Source organism: Chanodichthys erythropterus, chromosome 3 (genome assembly GCF_024489055.1).
Source record: "Chanodichthys erythropterus isolate Z2021 chromosome 3, ASM2448905v1, whole genome shotgun sequence".
NCBI lineage: Eukaryota > Metazoa > Chordata > Actinopteri > Cypriniformes > Xenocyprididae > Chanodichthys > Chanodichthys erythropterus.
In genome coordinates this window covers 40,444,663-40,462,715 of record NC_090223.1, presented here as the reverse complement: position 1 = coordinate 40,462,715, position 18,053 = coordinate 40,444,663, and the positions used below count along the sequence as shown (strand labels likewise).

The 18,053-nt window shown below is 34.8% G+C and overlaps 1 protein-coding gene across 1 annotated transcript in view; it reads left to right on the top strand.

Moving 5' to 3' along the window:
• Positions 1-377: 377 nt before the first annotated feature.
• The window catches only part of ca10b (carbonic anhydrase Xb), a 28,588-nt gene continuing 10,912 nt past the window's right edge, over positions 378-18,053 (top strand). Inside the window, exons 1-3 of the mRNA XM_067375430.1 lie at positions 378-435; positions 2,988-3,062; positions 17,084-17,226. Coding sequence (XP_067231531.1) covers positions 378-435; positions 2,988-3,062; positions 17,084-17,226 — 276 coding nt within the window. The remainder of the gene's footprint in view (positions 436-2,987; positions 3,063-17,083; positions 17,227-18,053) is intronic.

The window sequence follows — 18,053 nt, the reverse complement described above, 5'->3', positions numbered from 1 at the left end:
TGCAGGGGGATTAGCACGCGCTAAACCTCAGATCCGCGCGCTCCGTCAGGTAACGCCGCAAACACCATCCACGCTTAACCTAACCGCACACTCAAGGATGAATAAAGACATTGGTTTGGTCTAATTTGGTTTTCGCTATACCAGCCGACAGGTCGGTGTCTGGACTTGCAAGTTTCCACGCTGTGAACTGTCAAGTGGTTTATCTTTTAGTAAATTTTAGAGTAAATCTGCGCGGTGGGTCGCATCTTTTGGAGAGGACGATGTTCATCATATTTGAGAGTGACGGGAGCGCGCGAGTCAGCGTCGCTCGCGGCGAATGACGCTTCAGACTTTGACCAAGTGTTATCAAGTTAATTACCGGATGGACTAAATGAAGAATGCCGCACGTTTGGGAGTTCATTCTGATTCTCAACGTTAATGTCGTCTTTGTAGAAGGTACAGTAAACTGTCTTCACACATGAAAACTCACTCTCAGGATGCTTAACTGCTGGCAGCTCTGTTGTTAATATAGCGGAATTTTCATAATGCTGGCAATGCATAAATATCCAAAGCCACATTTTAAATTATTATTGTATTAATCATTGCATTTAATGTGTCCTTTTTTATTTTTTTGCTCATAACGAAATACTGGATATTTATTGTCTGAAGCGATTGTTTACTGACTGCCCTGCTGAGCAAATAAATAAATAACTAAATAAAATCTGAAGCCAGACTAAAGATGGTTTGCTAGTTTTAGCTGGTGTAAGCAGGCTTTAGCTATTAAGATGATCTTCCAGCCTGATGGTTTTATGTTGGTGTTGCTGGTTTGGCCAATCTGAAAAGTACCAAGAACCTTTCTAAAACCAGTCCACAGAATAATTTGACCAGACTTTGAGACCAGATAGGCTTTTTTTTTTCCCCCAGCAAGGTCGTCATCTCAAAAATTAAAAGATTTAAATGGAACAAAAGGATTTGGAGGGGGAAAAATTGCTTCCCAAAAATTTCATTTTCTGCATAGCTGTAGGCTATTCTGGGCTAAAACATCATCAACAACAACAGCAACAGCATATGTTTTGAGGAAAGAATGACCAGGGATTTGAAGAATATAGTCTTAAACAAGATTAAGATAGATTTCTGGTCTTTAATGTGGTTTAAGATGGCTTCCAAGCCTGACCAAGGTGGTCTGCCAGGCTAATCAAGTGCCAAAACCCCTTTAAAATCAGCCAACAGATGTGTTTGACCAGGCTGGGAGACCAGCACTCTAAAAAATGCTGGGTTAAAATCAACCCAAGTTGGGTTAAATATGGACAAACCCAGCAGGTTGGGTTAAAGGGCACCTATTATGCCCTCTTTCACAATATGTAATATAAGTCTCTGGTCTGGTCAAGTTTTAGCTTAAAATACCCCACAAATTTGCCCCTATTTAGGGGTGAGCAAAAACATGCCTTTTACTATATTAATATATTTCTGGCTAAAAATATAAATCCAAAATTGGTTGAAAAAAGTAGCTGGGTGAAAACAACCCAATCCCTGGGTTTGTCCATATTTAACCCAGCATTTTTAGAGTGAGCAAACCATCTTAGACTGGTTTCAACTGCTTTCTTTTCAGCAGAGTTCTCAATCCTTTTCATCTTTGGTCATGCTCTTCTCAAACCTGAGAAGAGTATGAGCAAATCAAATCTTTCTCTAATGAGTACAAACATCTTATAGTAATATTAAACACTATAAAATGCTTTTCACTGCTGAGAAATAATATAGAAAGACATAAAAAGTGACAAAAGAAAAACGCAAAAGTATTAATTTCTTTTCTCTATGGGTTTATCCGGTTCTTCTGCACTATTGAAGTACCCAGTTTGTTTTGGCAATTCTGAGTTTGACGTCATCCTTCCTTCTGGGAATGGGAATCTATAAAATACAGACAGAAGCTAGATCTTCAAAGAGTGAGATGTGTGCATGAAGGGTTTTTACAGAAAAGCCCTTAATATTTGTTTGAAAGGAAGTTGATGTGTGATTCGAGGCCAGTCTAGTACAGAGGAGATGATGACTGCGAGTGTGAGAAAAATCAAAATCAAGCCATCTGGTTAAATGCATGAGGATCATTTTCCTCATTCCAGCCAATAATATCAAAGTGACTCATGCGTGTCAAAAACGTGCTGTGTAAAATAATGCACAAGCCTTTTTATGTTCAGTTCAATATCTCACAGTGCGCACGGGGAGCCACACACAACAGAGAGGATATATAGGTAGCGGGGCTCAATCGAGTGTCAGCATTTCACGAATCTCCCGGTGTATGAATCTCAGCGCCTGCACTTGCAGCAAATCCTTGGCTCTTGATGCTTCTAGATACTGTAGCCTTAGAAATAGCAGCTTCCTATGAGTCATATAAGTGAAAGTGCACAAGCTTCTCATATCTTAGATACAGATGTCGATAAATTGGGGTGGAAGCAAATTGTGCTCCAATCCTGTGCCCCGTTCAGGACGGGCACATCAAAGCAACCTGGCTTGAGAGTAGAGCCGTGGTGTGGTGTATTAAAGAGCAGCCCTGAGTGCTTGACTTGGCAGTGGATATGATGCAAGCTGCAGCCTGAAGCCAGAGGGAGAGAGGTGAGGGGAATAGTGATGTGAGATAACAGAGTGAATTCAGAATGCTGGAGTCTGCTGCCTCTGTGACCTACTTTCCAGCTACGCCGACAGGGCCCAGAGCAGAGGATCCAGGATGCAGCTGTCGTCATCTGACAAATTTTTTTCTTCTTGCAATTGCGCTTGGCAAATATTGATTTTTTTTTTTTTTTTTTTTAAATTTGCATGCTACTTTTTTTTTGGTCAAATACGTTGAGTTTTGCCTCAAAAAGACTTTTTAAATGCGCCTTGAAGCATTAGAGACAACTCCATCCTCTCATTTGACAGCAGAAACTTCTCTCCACGGGGAGCTGGGGTCTATTACAGGTGTGACTGTATGTTCAAAGAGCCGTGGGTGAGTGATGTGTGAATTTCTTCTTTTCCCGCAGCACAGCCAGCGTCATCAAAGCTGCACGATGGTTGGTGGGCATACAAAGATCTTGTCCAAGGGAGCTTTATACCAGGTAAGCCTTTCAAAAAAGAAAAGAAAACAGTGTGAGAGTATGCAGAATGTGTCTTGTCAAGAGTCACGCTGCTTGCCACACTAAGACTTGCAAGATATGCAGAGGCTTTATGTGTTGACGTATAAGACAAAAAACTTTGGGGTGCCAATGAATATTTTACTCTGTTTGATTCACACGTTTAATGTATGTATGCACGGTGTGAAGGAGGTGGATTTTACACAAATAGCGTGAACAGTATTTAACAGTACTTTGGACGTGCTGCATTATAATTAAGAGATTACACGGGGAGTTTATAGTGCTTACATTTCACTAGATTAGTAGATACTTTTAGGCCCCATTTCACAGACAGGGTTTAGATTAAGCCAGGATTAGGCCGTATAGTTTAATTAGGATATTTAATAGCTTTTATAAACATGCATAAGAAAATAAGAACATTACTGGTGTGCATCTTGAGACAAAACAATGGCACTGACATATTTTAAGATATGTCAGTGCAAGTTGCTCTCAGTTAAAACAGCTCAAACATGCATTTTAGTCTGGGACTAGTTTAAGTCTGTGAAACCGGAGGATAAGATTGTTACAGTTTTTTTCAATTGCTAACATACTTTTGTCCAATCTGCAGTCACATTTTCAAATCTCTAAACACATTTAGCAGAACATCCGTCTGTTGTGGCCATACCATTAACAAAATTCATGTCGTTTTCACACAAAATGCAGTCAATTAACATGTTTCTAAAATGCTTACATTTTCTTTTCATGTAAGCTTACCCCATACCAAAATCATGGATTTTTCTCATCTTATTTGCAAATGCTTAAACATAGCAAGTCAGAAATGAAAACCCAATGATCCAATCTTTAAATATAGGATAAAACTTATACTTTTACAACAACAGCAGTACTGGAAAATAAATATAAAACAAATACTGAAAGAATTGATTAGCATTTTAAATTAGCAGCTCACTTAAATATTTAGAAATAGCAGATTCCAATCTCAGTTAGAGGCACAGTCAGGTGTTGAATTTGTTTGGACACACAGTAAAATAGGACTCTTTGAATCGGATTTGTTCAATGTGTATGAAGAGCAACACAGAGGAGCAGAGAGAAAATAATATCTGGGTAAGGGAGAAGATTAGATGAAGGAGGAAAGGAGAAATTGGATCAGGACAAGGGAGAAGAAGAGGTATGGGAGAGGAGGAAGAATGTGTGCTGGATTGTGCATCTATATGGTTTTCCCCCTCACACGTGTAGAACCTATGAAAGCTTATTTCTGCCATGAATAGAAAATAAAAAAAGGTAATTGTGGCTTTTTGTATCTCACAATTCTGACTTTTTTCTCTCAATTCATAGTTTATATCTCACAATTCTGAGAAAAAAGACTCACAGTATACAAAATAAAAAATATTTTTGATAAAAAGTCACAAAAATCTTCTATGCTTTTTTATTCTGTGGAGGAAAGAAAGCTTCCAAATAACCAGAGACCATGTATGTTGGATTTGTTGTTGATCAGTGTCAGCAATTTCTTGTTTTTATTTCAGTAAAAGCTTTATACTACAACGATTTCACTACAATGATTCCACTACCACTGTTCCATATTTACAAAATATGTGGTCTGCATTGGGCACTATACCAAGGGGACACCATCCCACCCTCTATGAGGGCAACATCAACACCACACACCCAACCTCAGAAAGAGATTTCAACCAAAGGGGACACTGAAGTTCTGCATAGGGGACTCATTTGACCAGTAGCTGCCCTGAGCAGTTCTGTTACTTTCTTCTTCTCTTTTTCTACTGCACATTCTACAAAATAATGACTCACTTCTGTTGCCAAGAATGCACACATTCAACACTCAAACAAAAATGTAGAATGGCTTGCATGCATTATACTTTTACTGCAGTAAAAGGAAACTGAATTTTAAAAACTATGAATTTCATATTTTCTGTAGGTAGAACTGAAACATGACAAGTAATGTAGTTTTCATAATGCCATCAACTGTTAGTATTTTGACAGTCATTGCACTATGATTGACTATATGTTCATATTGGATAGAAAACTAGTGCTATGTTTTGACAGAATGACTCTATTTTGAATCAGGTTTTCTGTGTTTTGATAGTGTTAGCATTTTTTTTTAGCATTTTGAAATGTAGAGTTTGTGTTTATTTAACAAAATATGGTTTTTGGGCAGAAAATTAACTATTTGGCTAATTGTGTGATGTATGTGTGTTGCTGTGTTAAGAAAGTTTAGAAGTTTAGAAAAAGTGTTTTAAGTATTGGTAAATGCTTGTTAGCAATTTAAAAAAACTGTAAATGATACATGCAAGACAGAGGTTGTTTTAAAGGTGAACTTTAAAGCTGAAGTGTGTAATTTTTGTGACACTAGCATCACCGAACTGAATCGTGTGCAAAAATAACGATTGTTTCAAAGTTTTCCAGACACTCTCTCAGTCTGCTTTTTTAAAGAAATCAGTGGACTGAAATTTACTAGGACTTACTTTGAGACCATTTTTACTCAGAAATTACTAGTAAATTTTTACTAATAATTAAGTCATTGACAAATAAGGTTTTTAAAAGTGTAAAAAAAATGACACTTTTGGTTTTACCGAATGATATTTTCAAACAATGCTAACAAGATGATATCTAGCTAGCTAGCTAGCAAAAGAACAATCAAACATTTTATATTTAGTACAAGTTTTTAAAATATTACAACATTTTCCATGTTTTATAGCGGTTGTACTGAATGACCTGATGTTCTGGGACATGCGTATGAGCAAGTGAAAACATGAATTTTTCAAATAGTTAAAAGAGAGTTAGTTACTTTGCTTCACAATCATGTGCTCCTTTGCAGGTGTCTGAATGATGTCACATCCTCTCATATGATACTGACCACATGACTTGATCCAAAATGGTCCCTTTATATCGGTTAGTCCAAATGACATCAATTAAATTATTTTTTATAACAAAGCAACGACTTCTACATAGAATTTTAATACCATGTTGCACTATTAGGGAGCCCCGGACATGACATGCAGGTAAAAAATAGTAGGCTAAATCATGTGCATGATTTACTAATTCATTCCATCGATTTACTAAAATGTGTGCACAATTTACTATTTTGTTCCCTCGATTTATAAATCATGCGCATTGAGGGAACGAATTAATAAATTGTGTGCACAATTTAATTTTTTTTCTTGCATGTCCTGTGCGGAGCTCCAAACACTATGTTGATATGTGATGTTATAAAATCATGCCAGAATAAAAAAATATATAGATTAATTACATTTTAAGATATTTTAATCACAATGAAATGGCTTTATTGGCCTTTGGAAGGTTAAACCAAATGACCTTTTGACACAATACCTTTATATGTAGCAAAATATAATTAAAACCTTTTGGATTCTTTTGGATTATTAATTAGGCCTTTGGACAAAAAAAAAAAAAAAAAAAAAAAAAAAATTAACCATCACGTCATTGACCCAATTACAAAGAAACAGCAAGACATTGGATTAAACAAGATATTTTGATAAAGAAAGACTGAAACAGTATTTTCTTGTAAAACGTACTCCAACAATCTTTGTTTTGCTTACAGTTTTCATTGGTGTTGGGGAAAGTTACTTTTAAAAGTAATGTGTTGCAATACTGCGTTACTCCCTAAAAAACAAACTTATTCCATTACTACTTTTAATGGAAAGTAATGTTTTACATTACTTTTGCGCTACTTTTTCTCACTTGGGCTGCTTGCTTGTTTGTTTTTAAATAACAAAAAAAGTTATTTTTTGGCAAATGTAGAGGCCCTTTCATACCAAAAGTGAAATGAATTAGCCTCAGGCTGAAGGAAATGCAAATTCACTCCTGTACAGATGGCATAGCTTAAATAAACCTTTTCAGCTGCTGGCATTCTGGAGGAGAAAGTTCTCACAGGAGAAGAAAGTTCAACACTCTTTCTTCACCAATAAAAAAAAAATAAACATAAATGTGATGTTTATCTAAAGTCATTTTTGCTTATTAGTATGGTAAAATTGGATCATTGAAGGTCAGCAGCAAAAAAATTGGTTAATAAAGTGAGATTAAATACATAATATATATTTGTGTAATTTAGCATATTTAATTATTGCAGTTTTGCATAATATTCTGGGATTGCAATTCACTGTTTTTATTCATTTTGAGTAAATGCATGCTCACATTTAGTCTAGAGCTATAATATCCATCAGCCACTATCAATATGCGGGGTATTAAAATGGCTTTTGAATGCGCGCTCACTTTTTTACTTTCACTTTTGAATTTGTGATCACGCGTACTCTGTGTATAGGGAGCGGCGGTACTGACCACACATTTTACAAGATAAGATATTTGTCAATAATGCTAAGGATCTTTTGCACACCAAATTCTCTTCAGTCATCCTTACTATCTTTACGTGAGAAGTGAAATCTGATGTACTGTAATGTAATCGACTACTGCAGCAAACCTAACCATGCCTATTTCTGCACTGTAAAACTCAATAAGTTCAGAATACTCAAAACATTTGAGGAAACTTATTACCTTGAAACATTATAAGTTAACTAACTTATTTTTTTTTAAGTTATTAGAACTTAATTTTTTTGTGACAAGTGGGGCGGGGCGGGGCCAAGAGCCATGGAAGTGGAGCAAGGCCAGTGTGGTGCACAGGTGTCTCTCATTAACAGTCACATGACTGGCATTCCTTCGCTCCCACAGTTCTCAGCCTTGCCCCACTCAAGTACATATAGTTAATTTACATTAAATGTAATATAAATCAAATTAAATGTTAGTTAGCAAAAAACACATGCTATTATAACTATCAAAGAGACTAGGTGCGTCCCAATTGGCGTACTTATGCACTATTCTATGACGTTTTTAAGTATAAATGGTGCGAGTAGTGCGTTCACACAGAAAATTCCAAAAATAAAAAGTGCACTTTAAATACCCGGATGATGCACTAAATTAACGGAAAAAACGAAGTGTGGAATGTTGGACACTTCATGCACTCAACTGTCGCAGATTTAATTACGTAGTGGAGGGGGAAGGGAGGATCGGACTCCGTTGTTAAATGACAAAATAACCTTATATAATTCACACACTACATGGATGAGTGCATAGTGCACAAGTACATAGTGTAGAAGTGCATAGTGTATAGTGCGTCATTTGGGACGCAATTACTGTCAATATATACTTGCATGTATGTAATCAAACAACATACAGTATTTTGCAGCCCATCCTCAACCTAACCACAATGGTCTACTCTTCACCACAGTGGTAACCCTACAAAACTAACATAACAGAACCCCTGGAAATCACAACATAACACAACATTAATCACTAAATTATATCTCCCTATGTTAATCTTATGCAAAAACACACAAAATAACACTTAATTTCAACATTTATACAGTCTGATGCAAAGCATGCTGGGAATTAGAAATCTGCTGCAACTCAACTCAATCATATTAACTTCACCTAGCTACAATGAAATTTTGAGTTCACACAACTTTTTTTCTGTTAAGTACAATGAACTTTTATTATTATTTGAGTGAAACAAACTAATTTCATTTAATTAATTTCACTGTTCAGTTTTACAGTGCACTTGTCACCATGACCAACTCATCTAAATTAGCATAACAAAACATGAATCACTACTAAATCTCCCTTACCATTAATCTTGCACAAAAAAACATTATATAACACTTGATTTTAGCATTTCCTTTTCCTTTCGAGTGCCATGGGCAAAGCATGGGCAAAACAGTTTAGTTTACTTGAAATATGTCAGTGCTGTGAACTCAAAAAAGAAAGTTTTAAATACTCATAACAGTTAATTTAACTGAACTAATTTGTTTAGTTTAAGTTTGTCCTACTCAAACGAATTAAGTATTTTGAGAGTTAGGGTTTACAGTGTGTGTCTTTTGAAATTCAGATTTACTTGTAATCTGTTACCAGACACTGGTTTTTAAAGTGTACTTTTATTCAACAAAATATGCATTAAACACATCAAAAGTGAAAAAGACTTTTACACTGTTACAAAAATATTCTGTTTCATATCAGTACTGTTCTTCTGATTTTCTATTTAAAAAATATATCACGGTTTCCACAAAAAACATTAATCAGCACAACCATTTTCAACATTGATAATATGATATTACTATTAAAATATTAATATCATATTAATGATGTTAATATTAATAATATGATAATGCTTTAGGATTTCTAAAGGATCATGTGACATGGAAGACTGGAGTAATGACTGCTGAAAATTCAGCTTTGCAATGACAGGAATAAATTACATTTTAAAATATATTCAAATAGAAAACATAAATTGTAATAATATCTTGAAACTTTACAGTTTTACTGTGCTTTTAATCAAATAAATGTAGACTTGGTGAGCAAAACAGATTTAGATCAAAAACATTTAAAAATCTTTGTGACCTCAAACCTTTGAATAGAGGTTAACAGTCTTGTGACTTTTTCTGATACAAAATCTGTAGAATTCAAAGAATTCATTGTAAAATGTAATAATAATCAAATTAGCTAGTATATTTAATAGTTGAACATGCATGCGTAGAACACTGGATGAATTAATTTTCTGTATATCTTGTTCTGCAGGCGCAGATCCCGTGTGGGCCTGGTTATAGCTTAATCTATTTTTACAGCTTGTGGTCTCAACTGATTAATGCTTACTATTGAAGCAGAGGTCTGAGACACTTTATGAGTTTTATTCAAAGTACTTAATTATGTAGTCAGTCAGTAATGTATGTAACCAGCAAAGAAACCCTTTGAACACTAACAAGGATTTTCTTTGGTATTTTCTGTTTAGTATGCTTAAAATCTTTTGAGAAAGAAGATATTCCTACAATTTCTTATTCAAAAAGAAGGGTCTTTATATTTCACAAAAAGTTACGCTAGATCTACTTACAAGGACATAGCAGTGCAGCAGAATCAATCATAGTTGTAAGGGATATCAAGTAAGCCCTATAGCAACTCATAAATATATGTATTGCACATAAATTTACCTCTTTATTAAGTGTTCTGCAAGGGAGAAAAACTCTCTGGATTTATATTGCATAAATGTCCTTGAGACTTAAAAGGGACTATAAAAGAAAGAAGACGAGAAAGCATTCAAAGAGCAAACATCATTCCTTTCCCAGAGCATGTCAGATTCATTTCAAGACAGTCCTCACAAGTAAAACACTCTTTTGCTTGTCCAAATGGTTCTGAGAATACTAAAGGCAGCAGTTTAGTAGTAATCTTTTAAACTTTAGTGTTTGCCTTAAGCGCTTGTGACACTTGTTCACTTGTCTAAGAATATATTAGTTACGGTTAAATCTGATCTTTTTGAAAAAAATATTAGGCGTAGTGTAGGTGAAGTGTAACATTTCTGCACCACCAAATGAAATGAAAACAATTGTTATTTTTTCAAAACAGGTTCTCCAAACACTCCCCTTGTCTGCCATTGCTCAGGCAAACAGATAACCCCGACCGCCATTGGTTGACGTTTGCCGGATTGTTGTGGTCGGATGCTCAAACAAAAAACAAGAAAAAGAAAATCTCAAATTGAATATCCATTTTCTATACTGTACATTATGATGTTGTGATGCCTAAATATTTTTTTCATTTATTTAGACAAAATATTATAAACTATAAAAAAATGCTGGGTTAAAAACAACCCAAGTTGGGTTGAAAATGGACAAACCCAGTGATTGGGTTGTTTTAACCCAGCGGTTGGGTTAAATGTTTGTCCAACATGCTGGGTAGTTTTATTTATTTCAACTATTGTTTAAAAATTACTGTATTGATTGCTTAAAAATGAACCCAAAATATGTTGGAAATGAACATTTATTAATATGTTTAATGAATAATAACCAAACAATAAACATTTATCCAATTGCTTATTTAATAAATGTTCACCTTTTGATTATTATTTGCTGCGTCCCAATTCGCATACTATGCGTCCTAAATAGTATTCGAAAAAAGAATTAGTATGTCCCAAATCGTAGTATGTTGAAATGAGTATTCCAAAGATACCCGGATGGTCTACTTTTTCCGGTTAGAATTCGAAGTGCTGATCCGTGCACACTTCTAACGGCTAATATTGCCCATAATACATTGCGCTGTGGACGAGGATTCGATTAGAACTACAAATACGAATAAAAAGTGTATAAAAACTACAAACATGACGGACGTGCGAGGTACGACGGTTAAGATAAAGGGGCTTGAATGATTAATAAGCAGTGTCTAACCTGTCAAAAAGATATTTTTTGAATGTTATCCACATTATATTTCATCTGCAACAGCATTGTGAACTTTTATAACGATGTGTTTGGTCATTAACTTTTAAATGCATCATTATGCAAAGATGAGGAGAGTTCTCTGCATGAAAGACCCATGACTGGCAGATCAACGTGCGACTACATTTCTCTCCGAAACGGTAGGAAAATAAATTTAATTCAATGTGGAGGATTTTAACTGTGACAAGATGATTGACAGGGTAGTTTAAACAGTTACAGGTTGAGTAACTAAGCAGCAGAACGTCCGTTAAAGACGCAGTTAGGACGAGGTAGTATGTCCCAAAACTTGCATACTCTTCTACTACACACTCAAAAGTATGTACTTTGTCTTTACAAAAACAGTACATACTTTTAGGACGTAGTATAAGTAGGCAAATTGGGACGCAGCAATTGTTTCCTCTAGTAATTATAATTTTAATTTCCAACCTATTTTTGATTCATTTTAATCCAGCCATATAGTAATTTTTAAACAATAGTTGGGTTAAATAAAACTGCCCATTTAACCCAACCGCTTGGGTTATTTAACCCATTTAACCCAATCAACCATTTGGACCATTTCCAGCCCAACTTGGGTTGTTTTTAACCCAGCATTTTTAAAATTGTAAAATTTTAATCTCAGCTATTGACCATTAGTCAACAGCCATAACATGAAAATAATTAGCAGCCAGAATCTGAATATTGGTGCATCTAAAAGTATGGAAATTGAATAAATTACGCCTGTTTTTAGGGAAAAACAAACAAACATGAAATATAGGAATATGTTCAATTAGTTCAGAATTATTTTTTGTATTTCTCCATTTTCCAGTCCAAGATGACAAAACTAGTGTACCAACCTTAATTTTTTCACTCTTTGTTATATTGCAGCCATTTGCTAAAATCATTTAAGTTAGTTTTTTAATTTACATTCATTAATGTACACACAGCACCCCATATTGACAGAAAAACACAGAATTGTTGACATTTTTGCAGATTTATTAAAAAAGAAAAACTGAAATATCAGTCGGATGCTCAAACAAACAAACAAACAAACAAAAAAAACAAAGAAAAAGAAAAAAGAAAGAAAAAAAAGAAATGTTCTGAAAGCACCACAGAGGCAGCTTTTACACTTTTTAGGATGAAGTATTTACCACTAAAATGATCTTATCAGCTTTAAGTGCATTTATGATTAATTCCTCATACTTACAACAAGAAATAAAAGTAACTCTCAGTCACTTTGATCATGTCAGCCGCACAAATTGTCTTTCATATCGTAAAATTAACATGGCCTATGGTTTGAAAATGGTTTTATTTTAAGAGTTTTGAGAGACTAATTTGAGTTTAGGAGGAAGAAACCCTTTTTCCTTTTATAATTTTGTCTTATCAGTTGAATGTGATATGCCAAAAAGTCTCATGATTGACATGCATTGGCTATTTTCAGTCATGGACTTCATTTCACTCCAGTGAGATATAAATTCTCTTTAATGTGTGCATATTCATGAATTAATATTTCTGTCCTGTTTTGGGCACATGCTCATTATATGCTTACATAGCTGTGGCAGAAAGTTCCTACATTGTTAATTGCTTGAGAACATCTCTTCTGTTCTCCTGAGGGTTATGCTGAAGCTGCTTCATGAGATGTTCTGCTTTTGAAATGCATGGTGAAAACTTGTCTCACTTGCACAAAAAACAACATGTTATATTTCACAAACAAAATCAAAGACAGTGTGTATGTATGTGTAATCAGCATATTTGAATGATTACTGAAGGATCATGCGACTAGCTTTGCTTTCACAGGAATAAATTACATTTCAAAATATGTCAAAACTGAAAACAGTTATTTTGAAATGGTAAGAGTATTTCACATGTTATACTGTTTTTTTGGATAAATACTGAACATAAGAGAATACCTTCAAAAACTCAACAATATAAAGTGGAAAGCTTTTTGCTTGCTTTTAACACTTAAAAAATAAGCAATAATTAAGTGTTGGGCTAACGTTTCGGGTGATTGCATTTATGTGCTACTATTAGCGAGAATGAAGAAACAATTCACCATTAATTAAATGCATATGTTCAGCTATAAACTAAACATTGTGTAAACAAATCTGAACGAAACAAAACCTTTTAATGTCTTTCTCTTCATCTGGAAAACTGCACTGTTTAATTAATAAATTATCAGTTGCAGAAACATGTAAAGCCAAGAGAAAATGTAAGAAAATAAATATTTGTGGCATTAGAATGAATGTGCTTCTTACATATTTAAGACGTTATGCAGCTTTCAGTATGACGTAACATCAGCGCTCAGCCTTGCATTGTGCTGTACACTGTTAAGTTGATGTATTTGTCCCTTGTCATACCTAAAAAGCAGTTTGAGAGAGTTCTCATTAATGTATTGAATCCAGAGCCAAATCTGGCACAGATCCCTGAGGATGAGGGTGCCATCTGTCTAGCACTCATCAATTGCTACAGCAAAATCATTATATCACTCTGGATAGAACAGACTGTTAGCATCAGAGCTCAAAACGCTCTGCTGACCTTAACAATGGATTCAGAGAGAGTTCAGATAAAAATACACACTCAAACATAAACTCAGACTGCTGCTGTTATTTTTATTTATTTTATTGAATGCATGGTCTGTTATAGAGTTGTTCACTTTTTTTTGTCTTGTCTCTCTTTAAAAAAAGAATGCACAATATATCTGTACCATATTGTTTATCGGCCAGTATCAGATATTTTAAAATATTTCAAAATCAATCCTTACCAGACATATGTGATATTGGATGCTTAATTGTTCACACACAATTTCTTTATTTTTACATTTAGATTACCTTTACTGTAATCTAATACTTACTAAACATTCATCTTTAAAAACACTAATAATTTAATAATGCCATTAAATGTAATCTTCCATTTTTCATACTGTACATTATGATGTTGTGATGCCTAAATTAATTTTTAGCATAAAAAAAAATAGATATTAGTTTTGTAATGTTTAAAATTTTTTTTTTTTTTTTTCTTCATTTATTTAGACAAAATATTGTACACTATAAAAAATGCTGGGTTAAAAACAACCCAAGTTGGGTTGAAAATGGACAAACCCAGTGATTGGGTTGTTTTAACCCAGCGGTTGGGTTAAATGTTTGTCCAACATGCTGGGTAGTTTTATTTATTTCAACTATTGTTTAAAAATTACTGTACTGCTTGCTTAAAATGAACCCAAAATATGTTGGAAATGAACATTTATTAATATGTTTAATGAATAATTACCAAACAATAAACATTTATCAAATTGCTTATTTAATAAATGTTCACCTTTTGATTATTATTCACTCTAAAAAATGCTGGGTTAAAAACAACCCTAGTTGGGTTGAAAATGGACAAACCCAGCGATTGGGTTGTTTTAACCCAGCGGTTGGGTTAAATGTTTGCCCAACCTGCTGGGTAGTTTTATTTAAACCAACTATTGTTTAAAAATTGCTATATGGCTAACTTAAAATGAACCCAAAATATGTTGGGAAATTAAAAACCAGATGCAATTAGAGACAACAATAATAGACAAAAGGTGAATGTTTATTAATAAGCTTTAATATTTTATTAATTTAAATTTAATAGTTTAATAGTTTATTAATATAAATTATTAATAAGCAATTTAATAAATGTTTATTGTTTAATAATTATTCATTGAACATTAATAAATGTTCATTTCCAACATACTTTGGGTTAATTTTAATTAAGCAATACAGTAATTTTTAAACAATAGTTGAGTTAAATAAAATTACCCAGCAGGTTGGGCAAACATTTAACCCAACTGCTGTGTTAAAACAACCCAATTGCTGGGTTTGTCCATTTTCAACCCAACTTGGGTTGTTTTTAACCCAGCATTTTTTAGTGTGTTGTTTCCTCTAGTAATTATGTGTCTGATTTTTAATTTCCAACCTATTTTTGGTTCATTTTAATCCAGCCATATAGCAATTTTTAAACAATAGTTGGGTTAAATAAAACTGCCCATTTAACCCAATCACTGTTTGGTCCATTTTCAGCCCAACTTGGGTTGTTCTTAACCCAGAATTTTTAAAATTGTAAAATTTTAATCTCAGCTATTGACCATTAGTCAACAGCCATAACATGAAAATAATTAGCAGCCAGAATCTGAATATTGGTGCATCTAAAAGTATGGAATTGAATAAAATTATGCCTGTTTTGAGGGAAAAACAAACAAACATGAAATATATGTTTATATTTAGTTCAGAATTAGTTTTTGTATTTCTCCATTTTCCAGTCCAAGATGACAAAACTAGTGTCTGACAAACTTATGACCTGAGCTGAGCCTACTTTTTAAATAAGCACAAATTTCTTACTCGTTCCTCCTACAGTTTTATAAGCAGTTGCATATTCTGTCTGTCCTTGACATTTAAGAAACCATAGAAAGAGGCATTTGAGAAGTGAAAAAAATAAAAACCAATTCCACGTAATGAGCTCAGTGGCTGTTAGGTTGCCAGACAAAAGCAGGATTACACCTTAGTTAGATCACAGTTTTGGAAACAATCATTTATTTAGGTCACTGTACAAAGAGATGCTGAAAATAAGCGAATAGCACGTAAATAGCTTTCATGCATTCGAAGGAACAGAGCTTGTGTTATTCCACAGATTCCTAGTATAGCAGATTCATTGTATCTAATGCATTTTCTTATTCTGATTTAATACGGCAACACATCACGTAGTCCGGTTTCACTCCCACAGAGCCAGGCATGATGAGAGGAAAATCAGGCGGATCATGCTGGATAAATTTGTTTATAATCTCAGCCTATGGGGACAAAAGATGATACTCTTTGCATTGAAGCATCCAAGCTCTTAGTGATCTAAAGAGGTTGACGTGGCCAGTGTGGAGGTCAGGGTCACATTAACATCTGCTCTCGCTCTCCTGTCACTAGCCTCATGCTGGATTCCATTAAAGGGATAGTTCAAATATAAAAGTCTGTCATGATTTGCTCACCCTCATGTCATTCAAAACTCTATAACTCTTTTTTTCTGCAGAACAAATTTTGAAAAAAGTCTCAATTGAAGTCAATGGTCTCCAATGTTGTATTTTGTTGTTTCACAGAAGATAGAAAGGTTTGGAACAACATGACTGAACTTTCATTTTTACCTGAAATATCCTTTTAAAGACTATGTGTCGGGCCTCCTCCCTTGATCAGTCATATTCATTTTCGATACAACAAATATGAGGTTTGAGGTTCAATGAACTAATAAAAGTTTCATTGCAATCAGCAATAAAGTTGTTTACTGTTTTAGGACTGTGAAACATCTCAGAGAATAAATTAATCATATAAGGTCAAGTATGTCCTTTGGCTGTGTGGCTAATGTGACTAATTCCATCTGTGTTTCTTTTTTTTTCCCACGAGTTTGTTTTTGCGAAGCGAAACGCATTAACATTCAGTTCTTTCATTTGGAAGCACAATAATGACCTCAAAAGAGAACTGGCGCTGCGCCTGTTAATTAAGTGGTAAAATTGATTGCTTGTCAAAAGGATGTCTCAAAGGATCTTATCAACCACAAGATCCAAACTCAGAAATAACATCTACACCATGGATGGGGCGAAAGGAGGAAATTTGGCATGAGCTATTTGAGATAATCCCAGACATACCCCCCGCCAATAAGATCATGATTCATTACAAAATGGCAAATGCGACAGTCTACTGCTGAAATTTAAAGCAAATGCTCTGAACTTCACTTTTTATGTTTCTATTTTACTAGTGCCATCTTTCTGGGGACTAGTTAACACTGCCTGGAACCTGTGCGCGATTGGGAAGAGACAGTCGCCTGTCAACATCGAAACCAGTCGAATGATTTTTGACCCCTTCCTCAACCCACTCCGACTCAATGCAGGGCAACGGAAGGTAAGTAGCTGTGTATCGTATTTTCGTAAAATAACACTGAAACTATGATTGACAGTTGCAGCATAATCCTTTCTATAATATCCGTTTAATCATGAAGTAGTTATCTTTCACATTATTCAAACTGGTAGAAGATGTACACTCGCACATTATTCAGTTTAGACCACTGTCCCATAATTCACTGGGATTTTGACCAGATCGGGTCACACGGCATAACCCCAGCTTAGCAGCCCATTTGTCAAATCTAATCACATTCTGTATTTACTTCTATGGCTGTTGTTTAGACAGCTAGCTGTTTGGTCTGTTGCTGAATCTTAATTCATTGGATGACTTTTTTATGTACCTCTGTTGGCCAATGAAGCAGATCTTCTTCAATTATTTTTTGCCAAGCATATTAGTGAAGCCTTCCAAATTAAGCCTTTGAAGATGGCTAATGCTCCACGACTGTTAGTTTGTTACAACGGTGCTGTAATGAGATCGCTAATTCTCTCCGGCGTGCAATATTGCTTGCCATTTGCTTTTAGTGTGGTGCACCTGCAGTCGGTCAGCAGGTTAGTGTGACTAAACTCATTTACCAGACACAAATCCAGCGTTTGATTATTGATGGCTGGTATACATCAGATATCGCTCTGACCTCTAAAGGGATTCAGGCGGATGTCATACAGATCTTGAGTGCAAAGGGGGGGATTTATTCCACAGAGCAGGAGGGAAAGGAAGGAGTTAATTCCTCATTTAACATCCTGTTTTATGATTAATGCTGCTGTGCATCTGCTGGGGGAGATTAGGCAGACTCACCATCTGTGCTGACAGGGACTGTCAGTGAAGAATTC